General features: G+C 40.8%; 1 protein-coding gene across 6 annotated transcripts in view; it reads right to left on the bottom strand.

The window, feature by feature from the left end:
- The window catches only part of MTHFD1L (methylenetetrahydrofolate dehydrogenase (NADP+ dependent) 1 like), a 214,957-nt gene that overhangs the window by 167,003 nt on the left and 22,301 nt on the right, over positions 1-25,653 (bottom strand). For 4 of the 6 annotated variants that reach the window (XR_010307993.1, XM_064169397.1, XM_064169396.1 and 1 more), the window contains exons 9-15: positions 22,779-22,858; positions 22,003-22,100; positions 17,743-17,916; positions 9,259-9,395; positions 4,278-4,324; positions 2,885-2,992; positions 2,022-2,096 (exon numbers count right to left, since the gene is read on the bottom strand). Coding sequence is in view for 5 of the 6 variants with exons in the window: in XM_064169397.1 (XP_064025467.1) it covers positions 2,022-2,096; positions 2,885-2,992; positions 4,278-4,324; positions 9,259-9,395; positions 17,743-17,916; positions 22,003-22,100; positions 22,779-22,858 (719 nt within the window). In the remaining variant the exon portion in view is untranslated. Of the gene's footprint in view, positions 1-2,021; positions 2,097-2,884; positions 2,993-4,277; positions 4,325-4,784; positions 4,904-9,258; positions 9,396-17,545; positions 17,580-17,742; positions 17,917-22,002; positions 22,101-22,778; positions 22,859-25,653 lie in introns of those variants that run through there. The other 2 variants (XM_064169399.1, XM_064169398.1) reach the window with 2 other exon arrangements.

Genomic DNA, 25,653 nt, shown 5'->3' with positions numbered 1-25,653 from the left:
TCCCGTATTAATATTTTTCTAATCTGTTGGCCAATTTTAATCCAATTTTATATACGTAGGACAACTGAATGAAGAGGTTTGAAGCTGTCTTTCAGGGTTGTATTCAAAGGGTTCATTCTCTCCTTTTCCTGTGCTGGAGCAATGTGTTGCTCTCTAATTAATTAGAATGGCAGCCTCAAATATGGCTACATTATTCATACATGAATTGCATGAAAAGCTCCTCTGGAAGCATTCAGGAAATAAGATGCAATGCAACACTAACCCACTCATCAAAGGAAGAGCAGTGTCACAGACTGACACCGACAAAACCTCAGAAGTATATGCTATAATAAACACTCAAAACCAGAATGCCTCACAAACTCAGAGAATGTGAGCTGAGCTTTCCAATGGGACTTGGCCACTGGACTGCGACCAGTGCTGTTCAATATCTTCACTGGTGATACAGACGATGAGATTGAGCGCACCCTCAGCAGGTTTACAGATGTGTGTAGGGTTAACACTCTAGGGGAAGTAACCCTGAACCTGACCCTAGGTGGTCTTGACCCCTCCCCAGGGGTGGGTCTGAACACCACCAGGTGATGGTTAGCCCACTGCCCCTTCCTGTCCCATAAAAGCAGGGGGACTTTCTGTTTCCTCGCTCTCTCGGCGCTCCCTGCCTCGGTTTTACCACCATTACCATCCTGGTTTGCTTTTGTTCCTGGTTTCTCTTTGTTCCACCACATGGCCATCACCCACTGGGTTGCATTTATACCATTCTGTATTTGCTATTTTCCCTTCCCCAACCTTTTGTAACTTCCCTACCTCGGATACCTTTTAAAGCTATTGTTAAACTTTTCTTTTTTTTTCTTGCTCTTCCAAATCGAGTGAGATTCATTTATTTGGCTGTGCTTACCTTTTCTCTCCCTCCATCTAATCCCTGTCTTTTGGAAAAGAAGGGGAAGAGGGAAGGGCACTCTATAAATTGTTATTGGTTCTATCAAATTTATCTGAGTCTCTGGAAATTTAAATTAGAACCAAGAGAAGACAGTATCAGGCTAAGCGGTGTGGCTGGTACGACTGAAGGGTAGGATGCCACCAGAGGCATTTGGACAGGCTGGAGAGGTGGGCTGAAGAGAATCTCATGAGGTGCAGTAAGGCGAAGTGCAAGGTCCTGCACCTCGGTCAGGGGCAATCCTTGACATCAACACAGTCTGGAGGCTGATGAAATTGACAGCAGTCTTGCAGGAAAGGACTTGGGGGTACTGGTTGATGAGAAGCTGGACATGAGTCAACAACTTATATTTACAGTCCAGAAGGCCAATTGTATCCTGGGCTGCATTAAAACAAGTGTGGCCAGCAGATCAAGAAAGATGATTCTGCCACTTTGCTCTGGTGAGACCTCATCTGGAGCAGTGTGTCCAGCTCTGGAGCTCCCAACAAAAGAAAGATACAGATCTGCTGGAGAAGGTCCAGAGGAGGGCCACAAAAATAACCAGAGGGCTGGAGCACCTCTCCTATGAAGACAGGTTGACAGAATTAGGGTCATTCAGCCTGGAGAAGAGAACGCTCTGGGGAGACCTTATAACTGCATCTCAGTATCTGAAGGGGACCTATAAGAAGAGTGGGGAAATACTGTTTAGAAGGGCTTGTAGCAACAGAACAAGAGGCAATGGTTTTAAACTGGAGTATGGTAGATTGGACATAAGCAAGAAGTTCCCTACAAGGAGAGGTAAAATTCTGAAAAAGGCTGCCTAGGGAACATGGTTAAGGCTCCATTCCTGTAGACATTCAAGATCAGACTGACATGACCTTGGGCAGCCTGATCTAGTTGGAGGTGTCCCTGCTCACTATGGGGGATTTGGACAGGAAGAAGACCTCTGACAGTCCCTTCCAACCCAATACAATCTATGAATGTGTGATAAAGTCACGAGGGAGGTTTACAAAAAAGTCCTGTAGACTAAATAATTTTCTAAAAATTGTGTAATAGAGCATCTTTTATGAAGCAAAATCATAATTAAGGAGGGACCACATTAATAACTTACTTTCAGACGGGCAAGCTGAATAGGAGAAAATCCTCTCTTGCCATTAACAACTGGAACAAGTCTATTATACAAAGTCTAGGGAAAAAACACACAAGAAATTAAGGAAATAAAAAGGCACAACTAGGAACCAGTTATATAAAGAGCTAATATTTGCATTTTTTAACCAGACTAATTTCAGTAAGAATTCCACAACCATGTCAGCTGTGGACTTCTAGTTAGCAGTTTAAAAACCAGTTCAGAGAATGTGGTAGTCTTTTGAGTGATTTCATGACTAAACAGTCTAAATCAAATTATTGTGTTCCTAAGTTTTACAAAAAAAAAGGGTATGATTTTTGAAATTAAGAACCCTTTAGCACTTTAACCAAGGTCCACATTATTAAAATTACAACTATCATTTGCAAATTATGTAAGGTCATACCAAGCAAAGGAGATACAACAACCTTGCTCAGTTTTAACACTAGCCAATACAGATACACTGGAGGGGTTTGCCCACAACAAGGTACACTTTACCCAATTAAACTTCAGAAGTGTAATTTTTAACTTCAAAAGGAGTACACAAATTATTTTAAAATAGTAAGAAATAGAAAACATGGTTTATTATTCAGTACAGTCTGAAATAATTGACAATGTTCTGCACCTAAGATCCTTATCTTAAAGATTATCTTGTGATAGCTATTTGTCACCCCAAAAGTACTTTCTATAATCAAAACTTCCCAGCATTATATAGAATTGCTTCAGTAATAGTTTCTGTTCACACAGGGAAAAGATAAAAAGATAATCAACTTCTTTTGCTTTGAAATGCAGCTTATTGAAAATTTGAAAAGAAAAGCAAAGTCATGTGGACATCAGAAAATAATTCTCACCTTATCAGATTGAGTGTTCTCATGCAAGATCCTAGCATCAATAGCAGCAGCCAGTAAATTATTTGCAGCCGTTATAGCATGAATATCTCCAGTCAAATGAAGATTGAACTAGAAAGTAAAAAAAAAAAGTCATATATGAAACCATTTAACTCAATTTATTAATCTCAGACAGATGAGCAGCAGCAGTCTATCTCCTTGAGGTTGCGGTTCTGATTAGTCACCTGTCAGTGTAGATGAAATATTATCAGGCAGAAATACACCAAGCTATAGGAAGGACTTGTTTTCACCTGAGCATGTGGTAAATTACCCTTTGTTTAGCCAAACACAACCACAGATATTTTTATTCTTTGCTACATGAGCCAAGAATGAAAACCCCAGGGCTATGGTTCCACATCAGGCTCCTGTCAGTATTTACTAGCTGACCTGGAGCAGAGGTGCCTTTTTCTGTTGAATCCCCCAGGACACACTGTGTGTGCTGGCTTTGGGAGCATGTGCTAGTCATGAGAGAACAGCCTCCACCATTGCTCAAAGAATCTGCACAAAGCCCTGCTGTCAGATAAAGCACGCTGAAGCTCTTGGATGCACAGCTAAGATTGCTGAGGACAAGGGAGAGAGACTAAGGCAGGCATCCATTTCAGACTGGAGCAGCCAACTGAACCACTACCAACAATACACATTTAATCTCTGTCCTTGCCCCACGGATCACATAGCTTTACATCATGAACATTGTGCTAGGCAAAGGGAGTCACTTTACTCAAGAATGTGACTATTTTCACAGTGAGGTATTTTGAAAGTACATGTCCAGCCAGCTCCTCCCAAATCTAGTACATGATTTTCAGAAGCCCTTGAAGAGAGAGCTTTGCTGAGGCAAGTCATCTTCCACTAATCTAGTAAAGTTGTGTTATTCACCCTTCCACAGTATTCTGGGCGTGTCTCACACTACCACAGAAGGATCAACCTGGCTAAAAAGAAGTCCTTTTTGCCATGCTGTAACTTCTGCTAAAAACAAATAGTATAGCCACATTTGAGAAAGAAAAGGCATGCCTGCCTTTTTCTACTCCACCAGAAAATTAATGCCTTCTCATTCTCTTTTGAAATAGAAAGAAAAAGAAAAACAGCAGGGCTTTTTGCCTTGTATGTTCACTGTGAATAGCTTTTTTTCTTCTTGGAAAGCATCTGAAGGACAACTGAGATGCTACGAACATGCAAAGCCTCTGCACAACATTTTTACACCGCTACATGGCAGCCCCTCTACAAAACACATCATGCACATGGAGATGGCAAGGGCTACCCTGGTTTTCCAGACCATCACCATCAATCAAGTTCTACAGCAGCCACCTTGGTCTGCCCATCTCTTCCAAAGGAACAAGAACTTTCTCCCCAGCTGTCTCACCTCCTCCATGGGAATCACCTGAGCGTATCCACCACCAGCTGCTCCACCTGCACAGGAAAGCATACAGTCACATCAAACACACCAGTTTTGGGAACACAACCACTCTTGAACACACAAAGTGAAACACGTGGTGTTGATGACAGCATTTTAATTTTCATTAGTGGACAAATTATGCACCCAAGTAACAGGATTTTCTTAACTTTTCCTATTTTTTTCAGCAGGCAATAAAAAAGGAATACTTGATTTGAAATGAAAGCCTATATGTGACAGCTGACCCAGACTTAGCCTAAATAAGGGCTACTCTATGCTCCTGCCCAGATTTAAGACATGGTCATGCACATGCAGCTGTTGGATGGAAAGACCTGGCAGTCACAAGCAAGAACTGCTTCTGAATGGAACCTCCACATCCTTTCTTAAGTCCTCCTTCCCCACTGCCTCTCAGGAAACAGGCAAAATTATTCACTATAGCCTACACACAAGTTGAGTGGAAGGATTTAAAGCACTCACATGCACCAGTCTTGGCTGAGAAGCACCAAGCACCAGGAGCCTTCCAGCTGAAATCAAACTTGTTAATTTAAACTTCAGCAAAGCAAGGTAGAGCAGATGAGGAGTGCTTGGCCAGTTAGGCACCAATCTCAGCTGAGAAATGGCAAAAGAAAGATTGCATTACTTCCTATCAGCATTGAAGAGAGACTTCAACTCTGGCTGGCTCTTACCTGTCCCTCAGGCTCTTAAAGGGTTTCTAGGCAAAAAAGACAGCAGCTCACAATTAGGAGTGACAACTCAGAAGTACGGAAAGAGGTTCAGACTCAGCCAGACATACAATGCAGATGCAGCTGAACCTTATGCATAACTGCATATCCTTAGCTTGGTGTGCAAGATAGAGGCTAATTGGAATATTTTAATGAGAAAATTTAGATTATAGGCTGTGAAAAGGAAACAGTGGCGATATCTACTTCACTCATAGGCTTGCTGAGATGTAGAAAAACAAGAACACAAAACATAGATAAGACAGAGCAGGTCAGTCAGAGAGTGTGTATGTCTCTCTCACAGCTGGTGCCTGTGCTGTTCTCCCTGGGCTCTTCTTCTGTGTAACTTATCCTTCTGCTTCCTAACCCCCCCTTGCTGATCCTCCAACCTCACCTTGCATGTAAGGCACATGATGGGATAAGGTGGAGGGGTGGAAAGAAGGCGGAAGGGTGGTTGGGAGCCTCTCCTGGGGACTCTGATTTCTGGGAGGGCTGTTGTGTTTCTGTATCACTGTTAACTTGTATATTTCTATATGTAGTTGTATGTATTTGTGATATATTGTAAATATCTGCTTGTATATTATGCTAAGCTGTAAATATAGCTTCATTCCTTAACTTCCAACTGGCTGAGTCTAGTCTGGGTGATTTCAAAAGAGTAGGGGGGTGGGTAACTCCCAAACCATCAGATCTTTATTTTGGTGTGTCCAAGTGGGGCTAATTAAATTTGATCTATTGCTAATAAAGTCTGGAAGTTAAGATGAAGCTTATCTGGTTAATCAGCAGTACTTTTTTATCTGTGGTATATGCACTGTTGGATTGTTGCCAAGCTTGGTTCCCTCCTGATTTAACGTGGAGAAAGATTCAAGGAATGTTTTTAGATTTTAGAAAGTATCTAATCATCTGGGGAGGATTTAATATTATTGAAACTGTTACCAACTCTGTTTTTACTATGTCAGGAAACATTACAACAGCTGAAAAATATTCTCTGGTGAGGGTAATTCTACCTAAAACTGACCTACCAAATCTGTGTAGTGTGCTCTACACAGGTAACACAGTGGTATATTTATCCTGTATAATATAGCCCTAATAATTCTGGGTTTAGCACTAACAGTAGCATTGTGCATGAAAAATTTGGATGTGGCTACTTTAAGAAAATGAAAGAGGCAGGTTTCCCCACAAACAGAGTTAGAGTTAAGGCCTGGAGGACTTGGCCAGAGTCCCACAGGAGCTAACAGACAGCTTTCTCAGAAGAGAGTCTGTCTGGGGGGAGAGCGAGAGGGGGCTGCCATGCCCACCACTACGCCTCCTCCCGCAGGCTCTGAGACAACTGCCAGAGTCTCGGTTGTTGACAATAACATGGCAGGCAACCAAAGAACAGGCCCAGCTGTTCAAGTCTCTGCTGCCTCTTCACCTAGTTCACATCCTCAAGCAGCAGTTTCTGACCCTAAAACAAATTCAAGCTCACACATCTCAGAGATTCAGACCCTCAATGATTCAGATCCGCTAGAAGGAACTTCCACAGCCTTTCTGGCTCCAGCCTTTCTTGCTCCTGCAAAAACTGAGGCTAAGATGAAATATTTGACAGACAGTGATTCAAGAGAGGATTTAGGAGAGGGAACCACTGGTACACAAAAGGAAGGAGAAATACAAGCTTAGAGACTCAGCCAATATCTTTGGATTGCAATACAGTGATGAAATGAGTTATGTGAGATTGGCTGCCAAGAAGGAAGATGGCTCTGAGAAGTTCAAGAGTGCTCTTAGGAAAGTTCTGTTTCTAGGCCAAGGATAACCAGGAAAACCAGAGGAAGAGAAGGATTATATCCAGCATTCCAATGATCCCCTCAAAGAGGTGAAGGAAGTTAGAAAGGAGTATGCAAGGCAATCGGGAGAGCCAATCCTAAGCTGGCTGGTGAGATGCTGTACTATTGGTGCCAGTGCCCTACAGGTAGGAGACAAGTCTGCAATGCAGCTAGGGCCAGTCACAAAGGAGAGGGGAATGGACAAATACCTAGCAAGCCCTCTTGGTAAGGTTAGCTTGTGGACACACCTCTTGTTGGCTGTGGCTATGAGATATCATTTCCGAGATGATTCCCCATGGGCAGCCAAGAAGTGGAACACCATTGAGCAGGGAATTAAGCTTCTGAAGGAGTTTGCTGTGAAGGAAGTGCTCTATGGAGATCATGGCACACATGAGCCTGATGACATTCCTCTTGGAACAGGTCTCATGAAGAAGCTTATTAAGCTTGCTCCTTCATCCTATGCTAACATCTTGGCCAGCAAGTTCCTATCAAGGAGTGATAATGGAAGGCCTCTCACTGTTGGTGAATTCACTGACCAACTGACAGGACAGCTTGTCACATTCTGCCCTAGTTCCTGCCATAAAAATTCTGTGTAGAGAGATCAAGGGTATCATGAAAGAACCGAAGGAGGAACTTAAAACCTCCATATCCAATTTAGCAAAGGATTCCATCCCTGCATCACCTGAATGGGTGAATGGTTCTGCCATCAGGAACAGACATTCACCTCCTGCAAGGCAATTCCAGCCCAGGAGGAGATAAATTTCACCTAGACATCAGCAATCACGTGGGTTACTGTGGATAATTCTGTGTGACCAATTTGGTGAGAACATGAACAAGTGGAATGGTCAACCTACTTTGATTTTTTTGAAGAGAGTCAGGGAACTGCAGAATGGCAGAAACAAAGGTAACAATGGCAGAAAGGTAGCTGTTACTTTAGCTCCCTGGAGCAACTGCAGTTATTCCAACAATTACAGTTTCTCTCACAACACCAATCACTGTGCACATGCCATGTTCAGCATTAAGGGTGCCCTGCCTCCAGCCAGGAGGAGGAAAGGGATAGTGGAGAGAACCGAATCTATTGGAATGTATTCATTAGGTGGCCTGGCAGTTCAAAAGTTCAGCAATACAGGGCTTTAGTTGACACAGGAGCTCAGTGTACTTTGTTGCCATCCAATTGCAAAGGGACAGAGTCCATATCTATTTTTGGAATCACTGGTGGATCTCAAGAGTTAACTAAGATACAGGCTGAGATCAGTTTAACTGGTAAAGAGTGGAAGACACATACTATTGTAACTGGTCCTGATGCGCCTTGCATTCTGGGAATTGACTTTTTGAGACAAGGTTGTTTCAAAGATCCTAAGGGTCACAAATGGGCTTTTGGAATAGCATCTGTAGAGACTGAGGATGGGAAATTGAAATTGTCCATTAGACCTGAACTTTGAGATGAATCTGTAGTTGTGGGACATCATGACATAGAGGATCTGGAAGTGCCAATTGCAACTCAAACTGTGCACCACAGGCAGTACAGAACTAACCGTGACTCTTTGTTGCCCATTCATCAGCTGATTTGTCAACTGGAGAGTCAGGCTGTAAAAGAGAAAGCTCATTCACCTTTCAACAGTCCCATCTGGCCTGTGTGCAAACCCAACGGAGACTGGAGGCTGACAGTTGATTTTCACGCCATCAACGAGGAAGGGTGGTTGGGAGCCCCTCCTGGGGACTCTGATTTCTGGGAGGGCTGTTGTGTTTCTGTATTACTTTTAACTTGTATATTTCTGCATATAGTTATATGTATTTGTGATATATTGTAAATATCTGCTTGTATATTATGCTAAGCTGTAAATATAGCTTCATTCCTTAACTTCCAACTGCTTGAGTCTAGCCTGGGTGATTTTATAAGGTGGGGGGGGAAGCAGGTAACTCCCAAACCATCACACATAGGTACTTCCTATCAACATAAGTAGATTTAAGACTCTTTCTCAAAGAAGAATTAAACAGTAACATTTAGAGACATCATTAGAGAGTGTCCAAGCAGAGGACAGGTTTGACTGGATGATCTTGGAGGTCTCTTCCAACCTGGTTGATTCTGTAAGGAATGATGGGAAGTGTATGTACTTGCACAGAACTCTTCTTGGCTAACACATGCCCATGCCTTTAATTATGTTGGGGCTTTATCTGCATTATCAGTATATGCTAAGTACATGGTCATAGATATGAACATTGCGTGGAAGACATGTGGAGGAAACTTTCATCTATTACTGATATACTTGCCAAAAAATGCATATGTTGCATAAAATCCACTGAGTCGGTGAATTAACTAAGGAACCAAAAAAGCTAAGGTTAAAAAAAAAGGGGGGGGGAGCTGCAAAAGACCCCCTACCATTATTTCCTTTTAACACAAAAGAGGTCATAGAGTCTAAAAATATTATGTACCTTTAATTCCAAAAGTAGGTCCTTGGGAAGGTTGTCTCAGACAAGCAAAGGAATTAATGTTAAGGTGTGCAGTAAGTGCCTGAACAAGACCAATTGTGACTGTGCTCTTCCCCTCTCCTAGAGGTGTAGGGGTTATTCTAGAAAAACAAGAAAGAGATTAATCAAATTCTTTGCTGATGTCAGCATGGCTAAGGATGTAAGAACTTACAGCTTTTGATTTCAATGAAGAACATTTGTATAGCAAATTTCAGTAAGGTCACTATCTCCACAGTAAACCTGCCACAATGTCAGTGTCTAGCTCAAGACACTAAACGTATCTTCTATTTAAGCAATTTACTATGACAGCAGAAAATGAGAAGATTACTTTGGCAAAAGCTCTATAAAGAATATATTGAATTTAGACATTCTATTACAGCACAGAAGTCTCACCAGTGTCATTAGCAAATGATCCATCAAGCTACTCTGAGCATGTATGCTTTTCTGTAGCAACGTTATAAGCTGTTTAATTCCTACTGCTCAAACTTTGAATGAAATTATAGAATATTTAAAATAACAAACACTTTTTTTGTAGAGCTCAACTATCTCTCTCCAGTGTCCATCTCATTATAACCTTTAACAATGATAGATCAACTGCTTTTAAAATAAAGCAGGACACAAAAGTCCCTACATTTAACAGAACAGCATTTATTTTACACTTATGTTTCATGATATTGTTGCAGATTCACAGAAGCTTGAAAAGCTTCCGCCACAACTCTCACACGTCTAGACCATGACTGAACCAGGACAGAACTTCAGAAAAACAACCAGTCTCAAACCAGAGACTCTAACCTCCATTAAAACACTCTAATCTTGTCCCTTTCATGAAGAGATAATGAGTGCTGATTTTGCAAGCAAACTTCATCAATCTACTGCGCATGAGAGTCCTCAGTTTAAGTGACGTCCTCCTTACTTTCAAGGTCTGCATATATGTTTATGACCCATGTTAAATGTGGGCAGGTGTTGGGGGGTTTCTCCTTTTTGTTTTTCTTCTTTAAAGTATGAATATGTCTCTTGTCTCCAGACTGCACTCAAATGATTCATCCAAGGCACAGCATTTCCCCTGCTGATAGGCAAATGAAATTAGTTCCAATCCTTTTCCCACTCATATCACCCTCACAGAAGACCTACTGCTTCACAGTGTAACCATTCATATCTTTGCTGCCTTCACTAACTGTATTGAACCTTACTGAAGTTATGTTAAGAACTAATGTTCATGCCCAAGGAAATGCAATAATGTGCATACATCCTAGTCAAAGAGCAAGCCTTACCCTATAATGATCACCTTCATAGCTCTAATTATAAACACTTCCTTTCCCAACTAATAATTTTTCCAGGAGGTGGAGGAGGCCAAATCATCACCATCTATACTATATTAGGAAAGAACTTTCATATTCAGAAAAGTAATGGTTTAACTCAAGTTCCTGTGAAATCAATAGGGTTTAGTACACCTTTAGGAGATTCCCTGAGCTGAGACTCTTAGAACTATAGAATCAACCAGGTTGGAAGAGATCTCCAAGATCATCCAGTCCAACCTAGCACCCAGCCCTATCCAATCAACCAGACCATGGCACTAAGTGCCTCATCCAGTCTCCTCTTGAACACCTCAGGGATGGTGACTCCACCACCTCCCTGGGCAGCCCATTCCAATTCTTAAATAGTATTTTGTCTTCCAATAGCTCTGAACAACTCTTCTAAGACCAAGTAGTATGTGGGTTACTTAATTTAGGCATTTGTTTTCAGTCATTTTCCCTCCATGTTTATAACACCATGTTCAGCAGCCATCAGATGCTAAACACGGCATGGTGATACTCAAACCTCATCAATAACTTACTGTCCATACTATTTCCACCAGTGTACTAATACAAGCACACAGTGTTTGCAGCAGTAAGCAGACATATCTTTGCAGACAAGACTTCAATAAATCTACTTGGCTTTAACAGCCTACACTGTCTTGTCTTCCTCAAATGGATTTGTTCATTCTAATGCTTTCTCTCCCTTTTGCTAAGCCCTGTGACCCTTGGTTTTCCTGGAACTGCAATTACTCAGATGAATATCTAAAGGCTCCAATAATCTGAAGGCAACTGCAAAGGAGGAAGAAAATCAACAGCCAGACTTCTATAAATACTCTATAGCACTTCAGTGATTCTCTGTGCTGGTTTGAGGCTAATTACAATATTTTAATGAGAGAAATTAGATCACTGGTTGTGAAAAGAAAATAATGATGAAGTCTATTATTATTCATTGGTTTGCTGAGAGGGATAAAAAGTCAAAATGTAAATAATTTGTCCCACTCTGGTCTGTGATGCTGCTTCTATGCACTTTCTCTTCACTCTGCTCTAATTTCTCCACGAACAACTAACATAAGCTTTGCTGGTTGTTTTTCTTTGCCTGTCTGGGAAAGTAGACAGAGAAAGAGAGGGTAGCTTTGAGCCCCTTCTGGGAAATCTTCTTTGTCCAGGAGGGGGTGTTTGGATTTCTGTGTTATTTCTGATTAGTATATAAACACAAATACTTGTAAATATATTGTATATATATGCTTGTAAATGTTGCTGTGCTACAAATATAGCTTCATCTTACGTTCAAGGTGTCTGAGCTGGTCTCATAAATTTCAATAGTGTATGTAGGGGGAAGTTCCCTACCCACCACTTTCTCCCAAGAAACCCTGTTCACTGCACCAAGAAATCCCTGAGAATAAAAACCCAGGCATCCTACTTTTCAGTCTCTTTCCACCCAGCAGAATTCCCTAAGGACTCTGCAAGTTGCAGTATTCAGTGCAGCCAGACTGGTCTGCATGATTCATTTACCTACCCTCAACTTCTCATCATACATGAGAGGGCCCAGCAAGACACCTTTGATTCTCACAGGCTCAACAAAAGGTTTATCCTGTAGTCTTCAGGCTAAAGACCTACAGTTATTTAATAGCTCACTAAAACTGTAGTTTGAAATAATATTTGGGAACAAGAAAGCCTGAAAATAAAAGAAATCACCATTGCAATGGCTTCTTCAGAAAGCTTAAAGTAACTTCTTTTTTGTACCTGGCCTAGTCTGGTATTTTTTTTTATAAATAAAATAATCCACTTGCAGCCTTTTGTGGGCATTGAGATGCTTCTGCTGGCTATGCTGCTGAGCCTAAATTCTTGCAATGTAGGTCACTCATTCACAAGAATATAAAATTACAACTGCCAGTGGCTAACTTTAGAACAATTGTACAGTCCTGTGTTTTGACCTAATGCAAATCTATGGAAGAAAAATCTCCTTCAAAATATAGTAAAATTTGATGAACTTAAAGAGACTTCTACACTCATTTGCATGATTATTCACATTTCTTTAATATGTTCTCAATCTAAACACAGAAACCCCACAACCATTTTCATCCTTAAAACTTCTTGCTTCACCACCTACCAAGCAGTTGCCAGCTCTTTGGCAGAGTAAGTTTTCCATAACATTGGAAAGGCTTCTCTCTTTATGTACAACAAAACAAAGATAAGACTATGCAGACTTTCTGTTTGTTTGTTATACATCACATTAGCTTACAGCGGAGCTGTTTCTGTGGGAAAGCGACAAGAGGGCTCCCAAAGAGAAAACAAACACGGAGAGGACACACTGCACCAGCTGCAACCCCCTCACAGCTGGCAGCAGTGATGCTAGCAAGAACTTCACTGGATATGTGACAACTCCCTTCTTCCAAATGTCCTATCTTTGACTCATTGGTGTCCACAATTTCAAAGATGCTAATGAATTCACCATTCCTGTGATCTGCATGGAAACCTGCAAAGCCCAGCATGGGCAATCAAGTTCCCATAAATGACAGCCTCACCTCCATGCATCTCCCATCCAAGACAACAGCTGACAAAAAGTTATTTCTGAGCACACAATTCCCATCACTTCATTGAGATGGGACCATGACAACACTGCAACGGCTTCCTTAAAACAGAACTGAAGCTCCTGCACACAAACCCCTGCTCACTGCAGAGGGATTGGACTAGATGACCGTTGGAGGTCCATTCCAACCCAAACCATTCTATGATTTCATGACTGAGCAAAGCTGGGAGCAGACTGAGGAATGCACAATTACAAACCCTCAAAAGCCAACAGAGACTCAATCAAGTTAATTGTGTGCAACAACGTGATGAATACACGACAAACTGCCTCAGCTGTGACTTGACTTTGGACCAGGAGACGTTTCGGTGCCTCAGCACTGATGCTGCCTCCTTTTTTTTTTTTTTTTAAAATTAACCTCTCTGATTTTTCTGATCTTTGAAACCCCCTGTGGCCCAAGAAAGAGAGCTAACAGAAATACAATCCAGTGCATCACCACTAGAAATAAAATGTCATTTCAGATCTGAAAATTCTTTCCCAAACATATTGACCATCTTTCCATTTTTGTCTTACTGAAAAGGCAGCTCATCACAAAACTACCAATGCATGTAAGGTGAAAAAAGGGCTGATTTAAAATCTTCCAGCATCCATAAATCAGGTATACTTCTTACTAAAAGTAGCATAATATTTCAAAGTTTTTCCAAATTCTGTTATTATTCAGCTTACATTTTTGAAGTAAAGTTCCAGAATTATCTGGAAACTATTAGTATTATTGAAAGCTATGTCACTGAAGCATTTTAAAACAAAATGCTGGAACATACAGAGTGTCTGACAAACTCTAGATGTAGTTTCATATAGTGTTTATAAATATGCTCTCTACATGCTTGAATGCATGATTAAGTGATGTGACCCTGGGCACTAAACTTAGCTACTAGGTCATGTACAAGCTTTGCTCATATGCATATTTTCAGCTTGCAGTGAAAGGGAAGCAGTTTGAGTTAACATATCCTGCAAAGTAATTTTTGTTTTAAGTCACACTGAAAGCTTACATACAGGGAGTTGATGCCCAAGAGCTAATTACTCCTGTTGTGGAGGGCCTGTAGGCACAAAAGCAGGCTTATTTATGCCTTACCCTGCCTGGACATGTCATTCTGCCTGCACCAGGGGTAAACGAGCACAAAGAGGCACATCAGACCTGGTGCCAAAGAGTCAGTTGCCCAGGACACCTGATTGTGCAAGCCCCCACACGCCCAGCTCGTGCCTGCCTAGTGCTAGGCCCATGTGATTCCCATATTTGAAGTCCAGGCCTGCAGCTTTTGCCTAGTATGGTAAGGTTTGGCTGACTGCCAACCTGATTGGTCATTCTAGTGGCCAATGAGACCATTAACTCTCGGCCCACATTTAATAAATAGGGGTGCACAGGCTCACATGCAGCCTTCCCCACATTGCTTGCTTGCCTGTATGTTTCCTTGCAGCGCTCACCTATGCCTGCCTTTCTATGATTACCTGGTGTGCGCCATTGCCACCAGTTGCCAGGAGCAGACCCACTTGTCTGCACACAATCAGCCTGAGTAGTCAGTGTTAGACCGTGCTCAGACTGCACAGCATCCTGCCTCTGCACCTGAGATCCTGCCCATATATCCCTGGTCACAGCATCCAGAAGGAGCCAGCAGCATAAGGTCAGAGATTGTCATTTCCTCTGAAACCAGAGGATTCCAGCCTCAAAGTCCTCAGGCAGAGACCCTGAAGAACTGGACACTAGGCATAGGCTGTGACGTAGCTCCAGAGGGTGATTATTGATTAATCAGAATTGTGAGTAATCGTTTTGATGCCTCTATAATATTTATTGTCTCTGCCATAGAGCAGAAAGAGTTTCCAGCCCATTCTCCTGGACAAATAGTGTACAGACCCCAAGCGGCACAAAGCCATGGGAAAAACTCCTCTCTTTGTTTATAGTCCAAATGTTTGCTAGTTATTAATAAGTTACTGTAGATATTTATCCTAGAATGTTTTCATAACCATGTAGAACTATTTTAATATTAATCTACAGTGGTTGGGGGTGGTAAGTTACTGTAGATATTTATCCTAGAATGTTTTCATAACCATGTAGAACTATTTTAATATTAATCTACAGTGGTTGGGGGTGGTGAGAGTTCAGAATATTGAGTTTAATAAATATTTTTATAGAATATCCTCTCGCACCAATTAATTTCTCCCCTCCACCAAAATCGGTGTAGGCAGCAGAATACCCCTCTGCAACACTCCATGAGAAGTTGTGGCTCTGACCCCACAGTGTCTTAACAGGAACCCTATAGGAAGTCACACACAGATTAAAAAAAGGTGATAATGAAAAAAAGTGAAATGTATGCTTTTCACACAGAAGAAGATGAAAGTTATGAAGAAACTTAGTCACCTTACTTCTGCTGATATGATCTGTCAAACGGCAACTTTTCAGCATCCAAAGTATGTACTGAATGAGGCATTTGGGAGCATTTGTGTGAATTCAAGAAAATGAAAAAAAAAAAAAAACAGAAAAAACAACCCCAAAACCAAAGACTTTCCAGCTAGCAGATGTTTGAAACATCATAAATACAGCTATCCTTGGTGATAAGAAGGTGCTGCATTTTGCTATTCAGAAGAAGCTTGTGCTCTAGCACATCAGGAATAGACTGGAAGGAAGAACATTTGCAGAAAATACTTAGAATTCCTAGAGATCATGAAACTTCTAAGCACGATTGTGGAATTACAGGCACCAGTGTCAGTGGCTCCATAGCAGATGGGTGGTTGGAGACTTTGCAGTTTCTTGAATACACACATGCACGCACACCTTTCACATATCAAAAGATCACATCATACATAGTAAATAATTTTATCTGACCAAATACTCTATAGTATATGCATGTATCTTAAATGTCTCCTCTGAAACACTAAAAACCTCTGAAGATCTATACTGTATCACTCTAAAAGAATTTCTAAATACCTTTGGTTACTGTGAATGAACATAACAATTCAAATGGCAAGTTTTGGCTGACCTTGTCTTGGCAGAAAGAGGATGAAGAAGGCAAATGAGGATATTATTTAACACCTCATTTTCCGCAGTTGAGTGATACTTGGTTTTCATTATACTGAACATGTCCCCACTAGGTGCTCTTCTCCACTTTCTTGAATTCACTGTCTGCTAGTCATTTCAGCAAATGAGAACAGCTGAGAACACATGAACACAAGCTACATATATATTCCACATCTCAAACTTTGAAATCTCTCAGAGCACATTCCCACTATTGTAGTGGCACCTCTGGGACAGCAGGTGTGGCTTCAGAGAAGTTTCAAATAGCATTTTGCATAATTAAACTGTATAGGTACTAAACCCAGTCACATGTGAAAGACATACAAAGGCTGAATTGCAGTATATAGAATTAAGAAGACATAATTTTCTATTTGTTGTCAGCTTTTCATCATGGTAGACTGGATTTCCCCGTATCCCCTCCATGTAGGTACACTTCTGTCTATGTCAACAAAACAGCAGACAATTGGTTGAGATAACCTGCAAGCACACAGTAGCAACTTCCTTCAAACACAGACAAATGCCAAAGCTCTTTTTCTTCCTCCAAAGCAGAAAAATGCAAAGGAGACTCTGCCAAAGAAAATCAAGCTCCACCACCTATTATTTCCTTCTCTTAAACTGCACCAACATTCTCCAGGAACATCTTTACACAACATCAGTCTATAACACACAGCTTTGAAGACAGTATCATAATTTGCTTGCCTTAACTCTGTAACATCAAGACTCCATCTCGGATAGTACCAGAAATCCATTTTGGTTGTCTCCAATGAAGGTAGTAAAACAAACAGTTTGTGAACTGCCTTCTCCTTCTCAATTAGTCTGAGGTGGCACTTTAAACCTCATCAGTTTTACTTACCAGAAAGCAACCATGTCAATCAGTTAAGAGTATAAAAAGCATATTGCAAATAAAAATCTTTATGTAAACCTTCTGACGTTTGTTCTCAATTAGAAGTTTCCACTTAGGAAACCAGGTGAATGAAAAAATGTTGTGTCACTGAATTCAGAAAACCTCCCTTATATCTTCAGAACAGAAACACATAATAATTCCTGCTGAGCACAGCATTTGCTGTAATCATGGGAACAGTGAGCAGGATAAGCCTGCCTGGAGACACGCCTGCATTTCCAAGAAAAAAAAAAAGGCTTATTAAACTTCTTAATCTGTTCTTCAATAAGAGAAGTATTTATTGTTATTATCAACAGATAAGAGTGATGCTTCTCTTAAAGTTTGCAAACAAACTGCCACAGGGGAAGCAGACTCAGATATTATCTAACTTTTAAAATCCTGATAGAATATGCAGAACTATGCATCAACAGATAATATTTACAAAGCTTAAAACAAGCTACATTTCAGAAAATATACTTTACTTCAGTAGTAACAGTTTGGGAGAAAAGTTGTGCTCCTTCGAGGCATTTAGCATGCTCATCACTTCTAGAAAAGAGCAACATATAGATGAAAACATTCAGGGTTTTCATTTGTGCAGTGTATTAAAAATATATATGCTGTATGTTTATATTAATGAGTGGAAGGAGTGGACATTAATGACATAACTGTGGATTCTTACCCAGCAACTAGAACATATTTTCCATCTGGTTGATCCTTCAACCTTTCCAGCAGGGACAAACGTACTTTGGCTTTGGTTTGGCCATAGATCTCTATTTCATCTGTAAGCAATCCTATCTCCTTGGCAAGTACATCAACAGCTTTTGGACTCTGTGCTCGAGAAATCTCAATATCACTGGAAAAGAAAACAAATAGGAGCCAGGAGATTTCGCTCAGCTTAGGTGGTCGACGACAGAACACAAAACAACAGCAAATACTCCAACAATGGGGTTATTTTAATAAGTTTTTCAATGCTCTCTCTCCTTTTATTACCTAAGCCTAAATATTAGCTAATATAGCACTGAAAATCATGTGCAGTGTTTGCTAATTGTTAGAATTCTGCAGAATTCTCTTGTTTAGTTGGATTCCAAGTATTGTGTAATGCTTTAATATGAAGTTAGAGATGTCTGCTGGATGCTCCAGCATGTCCCATTGGAATGAATGTTTCTGGGTTTGGTTTAGTTCTCCTCTAGTTCATTTCAGTGCATAAAAAGCACATCTATTACTGGACCAATCGTCACAAATACATTATCTAAACCTGCTGCTTGTACATGGAGTGTCTTTCAGCAGAGAGTACCACCAAGCAAGCTGAGCCTCACTACTCCTCCATGAGGGTGCCAAAGGAAACAAGGCAATTGAGTTTGACCTAATTACCCTTTATATCTGCATAAGCACTTACCGGCTGTAAGCTCCTAACAACAACAAAAAGTCCAAGGTCCAGCACGCAAGATGCGAGGAGTTCTCTCCTCTGCCTTTGAATTGCTTGTAGCACCACAAAACCAAGTTGAAAAATTGCCAAAAGATTAATTACTTTCAGCGTAACCAGGCTAAATTCCTTCCTGCAGCTTTAGCTGACTGCAAATTTTTTCAGACAGAATCTGGCAGTGGCATCAAAGCTGATGTCTTGAACCTTCAAGTGTATCTGCAAGACTTCAAATATCCACAGATGAACACAGAACTACCGCGAGGTTGCAGCTCTACGTGTGGGCTCTGGCTAGTTTGCCAGCAAATGATCAGTTTGTGCCAACTTAATTGCAATTCTTTGAGGATATCCTAAACTGGAGCCATTGTTCAACTCAAATTTTTGCGTTTTCCACTTTTGAACCCTGCATCAGCTAAATGAAACCTGGAAATCATCCATCCGAACAGTGACATAATCCAGTACTGGAGGACAAGAAGCTACTCAGTCACAGCAGTGTTGGGTTGCAGACCATTTCTTTGTAGACGCTAACCTGGAATTCACTTTCTTGCAAAGGCACATTGAGAGCATTCAGTTGCATAGAAGGATGTGATGTACCTTTGGCTATGTTATACATTACTTCAAACATAACTAATCATAAAGCATTTTGAGGACACAACATGGAGTGGTTTACAAACATGACACAAAAAAGAAAACTCAAAGTTTTCATTCAGGAGTCTCCATAAAAACACCTTGAGTCCCAGAAAAAAAAATCAGTAAGTTGATGTGGCCCTGTGAAGATTTGAACAAATCAAATTAGCAGGGTGTCTGTTCTCCTATTAAAGCAAATCACTTATTTGGCAAGGGGAGAAGGATGTAGAATAATATGACAAAGTTAATCTGTCTTTTCCCCCCTTTCTTCCCCACCCCCTTCTCCTATTGAATATGTCAGCTTCTTCACTAAAGGACAGAAGCTATTATTTTAAATCTCAGCCCGGACTATCAAGACTATCTGCAGCAATTTCAGACTTTCCTTTTTCCCATCTCATGAGGCATGACCTTGGGGCACGAATGCCTACCCCTCAGTTTTCTGGAAGAAACAACTGAGGTTTTTCCCACTGTGCAGGCACCTCCCTTGTCAAAAAGTACAAGAAGTGAAATTGAATAAGCCGCACATTTATAAACAAATTAAGATGTAAAGAATTTCTAGGTAAATACAACGGCAAATATATTTAGAAGTAAAAATGGCAGCTTGATGCCATTGGTAAAACTGTTATCATTTTCCCATTTGAAATTCCCCCACAAATCTCCAAGGTAACTAGACCTGTAGCAGATCAGAAACACGTAACTATTACACACCAAAACACACAATAAAGCGATAAAAGGCACAATTCTACAATGAACTGACATGTAAACCTTAAATACTACTGGGGCTAAAAACCAAACATGTAATCTTTATATCCTGTCTATTATTGCTGATAAAAGCATCTTCTGAAGCACAAGAAATTAAAATAACAATTATAACTGTTGTCAAGATATCTCTCTACTGGTAATAGCAGAATTACTCAGTAAGTCACGCTGTTCAGTGTTGCTGGCAAGGTGCAACTGTAGTTCTTCTATATGAATGAGAACTGCTAAGCAAGAAGTCTACCTTCCACTGCAGCAAGTCACAATTTAGAAAAAAAAAGGGAAAGGCTCTACATCTGCCCTGCCTGTGTGCTGGAATTTTGTTATTGTCGACTTGGAACAAAATCTCTCATTCCATTTCTAGTATCTTTGGAAATATGTGGAAATCAGAAAGCAGATGTTCCTAGTTTTGGTGCTTAAGCAGCCTTTGCTTAATTTTAAACACAAACTCCATCTGCTTCCAAACGACACGATGTATTACAGTAAGACAGCATTTCATTGCTTCCCACCTGATGAGGTACTTTACATTCAGAAGGAAAAAGACACAAAGCTATAGAGTTCTTGAATAAATGAAAGTGCTATTACTGAGTGCGCGTCATTGTATATTAATTATTTAGGTATTTACCTACTTAACACAATGTGAGGGTTGACAATATTTTTTTGAGAGTTCACTGTTGCTCTCACAACATCACATGCTTTAATCTACCTTTTAACTGCATAACAATGCAGATTTTTCAGTCTTCAATTCTGGAAATGCTACAGGCTAATTCAAGAAAAGCTCAACCATTTCTTCCCCCTTGCACTCTCAGGTACAACTTAAAACCAATTCCTTTGACATCTGTTTTGAATTACAATTGTGTCCATTGCCACTTAACTGTTGTAAGAGACAATGAAAAATGAATCAAAATCCTCAGGGAAAAAACCCAACCCACAACCAATAAACAAACCCATCAACAAAAAAAACCACACACATCCCCCCCCCTAACTAAAACAAACAAACAAACCACAACCATAGTAGTGGGATTCAGAATTACCGAATCGGAGTGAGTGAGGTTGGAAAGAATCTTTGGGTCCAACTCCCTTGCTCATACAGGGCCACCTAGAGACAGGTGGTTGCTTAGGACCTCGTCCACTTGGCTTTTGAACATCTCCAAAGAGCAGACTCCAAAATCTCTCTGGGCAACCAGAGAAAAGTGTTCTTTTGGTCACCTTTCACAGCAGGAAAAGTGTTTCCTGATGTTCAGAGGGAACTTCCTGTGCTTCAGTTTGTACCCATTGCCTCTGCCTGTCACTGGGCACAACCCTGGTTTCCCTCTCTTTGTACCCTTTATGTTCCTGTATTTACACACATTGATGAGATTGTCCTGAGTTGTTTCTTTTCTTGGCCTGTCTTCCTATGGGTGGGCCCTTCAGCATCTGTGTGGCCCACAAGCAGGTATACAAACAGGCATAAAAAAATGCTAGCACTTATATGACAGAACCTTGCTTCAAAACCTTAGTTTCTCTCTCCATTACCCAACACAGCAAATACAGCAAAATACTTCAGCAGGGCAAGCGGCTCAGGATGCTTTACATTTCAAGAGATGCCAGCAATCATGCCAAGGCACATCCAGAATCCCTGTGGCCCAGACATGGGCCTTGGGAGGTGAATGACAGGAGCTGACTGGCAGGACTCCGAGTACAATAAATATACTTGCTTTTCACATCTTCATAGGAATTTAAAAGTCTCACAAAGAAGAAAGTACTTCTGCTGAGGGAAGAAAGCAAAATACAAAGATCAAGTGCATTTGAAATTACTGAGCCTTACTTCGAACCACAAACACCTTCTTACATTAGGGTTTAGTGATTAGGAACTGCTTAAATTCTGTGTTTCTGTTGATGTTACACAAGCTTTCACTTCTCTCTATCAACGAAACCTTCAAGCCCTAGGTCTCCATAATGCTTGGCTCCAATGCACATCACAGAAGTAAGAATTTATAGGGAACTGAAGGACATGGTCACAATGAGGCACACACAACACGTGGTCCCCAGAATCAGGTTAAAGATTCATTAGGTACAGACTATTTTTAGGTTCGATGTCGCAACTTGCCACTTGCCTGAGCTGTCTTACTGAATTTTTTACAAAGCATTTCTTACCTGGGCACTGGGGAGAGGGGCTGCAGTTTCAAGCAGTGAAGGTCCCACTTCCTGTACTGCTGGGACTGGATCCACCGCTCCATATTTTTTACCATGTTCTGTTTTAAACAAGAGAACAGCACACAACAGTTGCATCACAAACACTAAACACTAATTTCAAACAATCTCAAGTGTATATTGAAATGACTTCAACAGCAAAGTCTAACAGGAAGAAGAAATTAAAACTCTTTCTGGTTTAGGATGAAAGAAAAAAACCACTGCACCATTAGTCCTACTGTTTGCCAACATTTTGAAAAGAACGAGCACCATTAACAGTAAGTGGTAAAGAAAAGGCTTTAATGAGGCACTTGGAAATTGCATTCTGGTAAAGTGTAGAATTACTGTTCTTCTCTCACACCTTAAAAATCATGGAAAATCTTCATTTTTTGCTCACTGACTCATGCTGCTTCCACGTAAACCAAACTTTTGACGCCACAAAAAATCTGCACAGATATAATTAACCTTCACTGTCCTACCAGAACACATCACGTTAGTCTACTGATACAAGTGCTTCTGGCAAGTTCTACTGTAATCATCAGAGTTAGGACATGATTGATTTTTAATTTACCTTTTCCTCTAACTGCTAGAAGGTATGAGTCACCCTAATTGATTAAGAGCTGCTATAAAAACAGAAGGCATCCAAGAGAGCAAAATAAAAATTAAAATCTAAACTGTAGAAGGAATTTCTATGATTTACACAAACAGCAACAAATTTACCTTTACAGTGTCACACTAACCTGCATTCGCACTGCTACTGCGAGATAACCAACGGCACTTTCAGAGGCACGGTTGTGCTGTTGGCCATAGTCATGTCTCCCTGTAAAAGAGAAGCACTGCACTAAGTTACAAAGCTTTTGTGAGTGGGATCATGTGGATTCGAAAGCTATGTCCAAACTAAAAAATCGATGTTGTTGCCTTGACATTTAAGAATGTCACTGATAAAGTTATAGGTGGCTTCCTTAATACTTCAAACGAAATTACCCAGGAGGACGGACATGGTGTAAAAACTCAGGGAGCAGCTCTATGCTGAAGCCTAGGTGTATGTGGGTTTGTGCAATGTTGTCAGGCACACATGTATTCCAAAACAACAAAAAAAAGGAACACAGAGATTAATTCTGGGATCCAAATAATTGCTTGTGGACCAATCAAGAAGTTGAATGGCAGTGAGGATATGAAAAGCTACATATTTTAAATCAGAATTCCTAAATGAGCAAGGGAAAGACTGTTTCCCTCTCCATAGAGCCATTACAACAGAAGAGATTGATGAAATGATAACAAGAGGGATCCAATGGGATAACTCAGAATCAGGATGGGCGACATTTCTTGAGCAGTGTAAGTTATCTTCAACAGTGTGGCACTAAAAGTAGGCATTCTGGAAAGCCTGCAGGACGCTGAGTGATCCCAGCATTAGGGACTGCTACAATTATCTTCAGCAGCAACACAGCACGTAGTAACCGTACATCAGCTACCCTAACACAACACACTGGTCTGCCGTTTTTGTGTGAGCCTTTTGCTGGCTTGCTCTTCTCTAGTTGCTTATTGATTTTATCTAGAGACAGTTTCTCTACAATTGACATTCTGTTCTCAGCAGGCATACCAAGGCCCTAGTTACATTCTGAAGGGCATAGACACAACTGTAACAAAAAATAACAACTGTCTGCCTACAGACTATTCTCCCACGGGGAAGCTGAAGTGCAAACTCTGACCTAGTAAAGCTCTCACTTTACTCATCCCATTTGTATTGACCATGAAATGCTCAAGTTAGCTTGCACAATTAGCCCTCATGACAAGGAGAGGTGGATGTCAGGGCACAGAAACCTCAGACTGGAGCCAGAGAGCAAGACACAGGTTTGCAGAGGTGTCAGCACAGCAACCCACCACACCGTGTCCAGCTCCAGCCCACTCTCTCACAAGCACGACCAAGACAGCAAGAGACTCTTTGGGCAAACCCTCAATTCAGTATGTCTTCTAATCCTTTCTCAAACTTTCTTTCCTGTAGGCATCTATATATCAGAGACAAATTTAGCCAAGTAGAAGGTGACAGTGCTGAAGTGCCTGAAAAAAATCCTTCTACTTGCATTAACACTTTCTATCAAAAAACAAACAAAACAAACCCCAAACCAAAGCAAAATAAAACAAAACCCACAGTCAGACAACCAAAAAAGGCCACCAGGAAAAGTAATATTCTGGAGATACTTAGTTTTAGATTCAGACAGAAGAATTTTACTGAAATAGTCTATCATAGTCATGAATTGATTGTTGTTGCTCAGAGACCAGGCTGGGAGAGCTGCCAAAGGCACAAATGAAGTAGGAAGAATGAAGTTTAAAATCCCTTTTCAGGCAGCTGTGCTTTACAGAAACATTTTGACTTTTTATGTTGTTTGGCTTAATATGACTATTTTATTGGTGCAGAGCTAGCATGTGTGTAAATACATAACAGAATTAGTTATTTCCCTTCAATAAACTACATCTCTCAGGCTACTTATGCAACACACTTGTGATGGTTTGGCTGTTACCCACCGCCACTTTGGGAACTCACCCAGACTAGACTCAGCCACTGGACCTTTGAAGAATGAAGCTATAATTACAGCTTAGCACAATATATGAGCAGATATTTGCAATACATACAGAAATGTACAAGTCAGAAAGGTAATATAGAAACACAACAGCCCTCTCAGAAACCTGAGCTCCCAAGAGGGGCTCCCAACCACCCTTCCACCCTCTGCTCACTACCTTACCCCAGACTTTGCCTTACGCTCAAGGTAGTTTGGAGGGTCAGCCAGGGGGGTTAGGAAGCAGATAGGCAGGTTAGGGAGAGAAGTGCAGCCCAAAAAGCCAAGAGAGAGACTCCCTTATCTATATCTATATTTATGTTCTTGTTCTTATACATCTCAGCAAGCCTATGAGTGAAGCAGACATCCTCACTGTTCCCTTTTCACAGCCTATAATCTAATTCTTCTCACCAAAGTATCCCAGCTAGGCTCAAACTACCACAACAATCAACCCACAAATGACTACCAAGGCTTTTACAGGAGTGAAGATAAAGTTAGATAATCACAGGATTGCAACAGCTCTCTTAGGATAAACTTTTCAAATGGAAGCCAGAATAGCACTCCCTGGTTTGGATTATGGCCAAAAAATCAGCTGAACTGCAGGCATTGATCTCCATCCTTCGACTCATGCAACTGAGGACCCATTGTACCCAACTGTACAGACTGGGTGAGAGTTTCTGTCATGCACTACCTGCCCGAACAGGTGGCTTAGAATAGAGAGGTGGGGAAATGGCTGAATTGCTCACTAATGTAAACCATGTAGGCTTTCAAGTGATTCCAAAGGAGTTGGAGAGCAAACCCCACTTAATTCTGGCATCTAAATTTTATTCAGAAACTTGATTTTTATTTTAATGTCTATACAAAGTTACATATAAAGTACTTCCCTGCAAGACACGACGAGAGCTTACTTGATTTCAAAACCATGAGTGAAGCAGAATACATTGATTTCAAAACCATGAGTGAAGCAGAATACATTGTTGTACTCCTGAAACTGCAGAATGCTTTGAAATTGTGACAATTTCAAAATCTTCAATAGATTAAAAAAAAAAAAACACTTGTA

Source organism: Pogoniulus pusillus, chromosome 31 (genome assembly GCF_015220805.1).
Source record: "Pogoniulus pusillus isolate bPogPus1 chromosome 31, bPogPus1.pri, whole genome shotgun sequence".
NCBI lineage: Eukaryota > Metazoa > Chordata > Aves > Piciformes > Lybiidae > Pogoniulus > Pogoniulus pusillus.
This window is presented reverse-complemented; position numbering and strand designations above follow the sequence as displayed.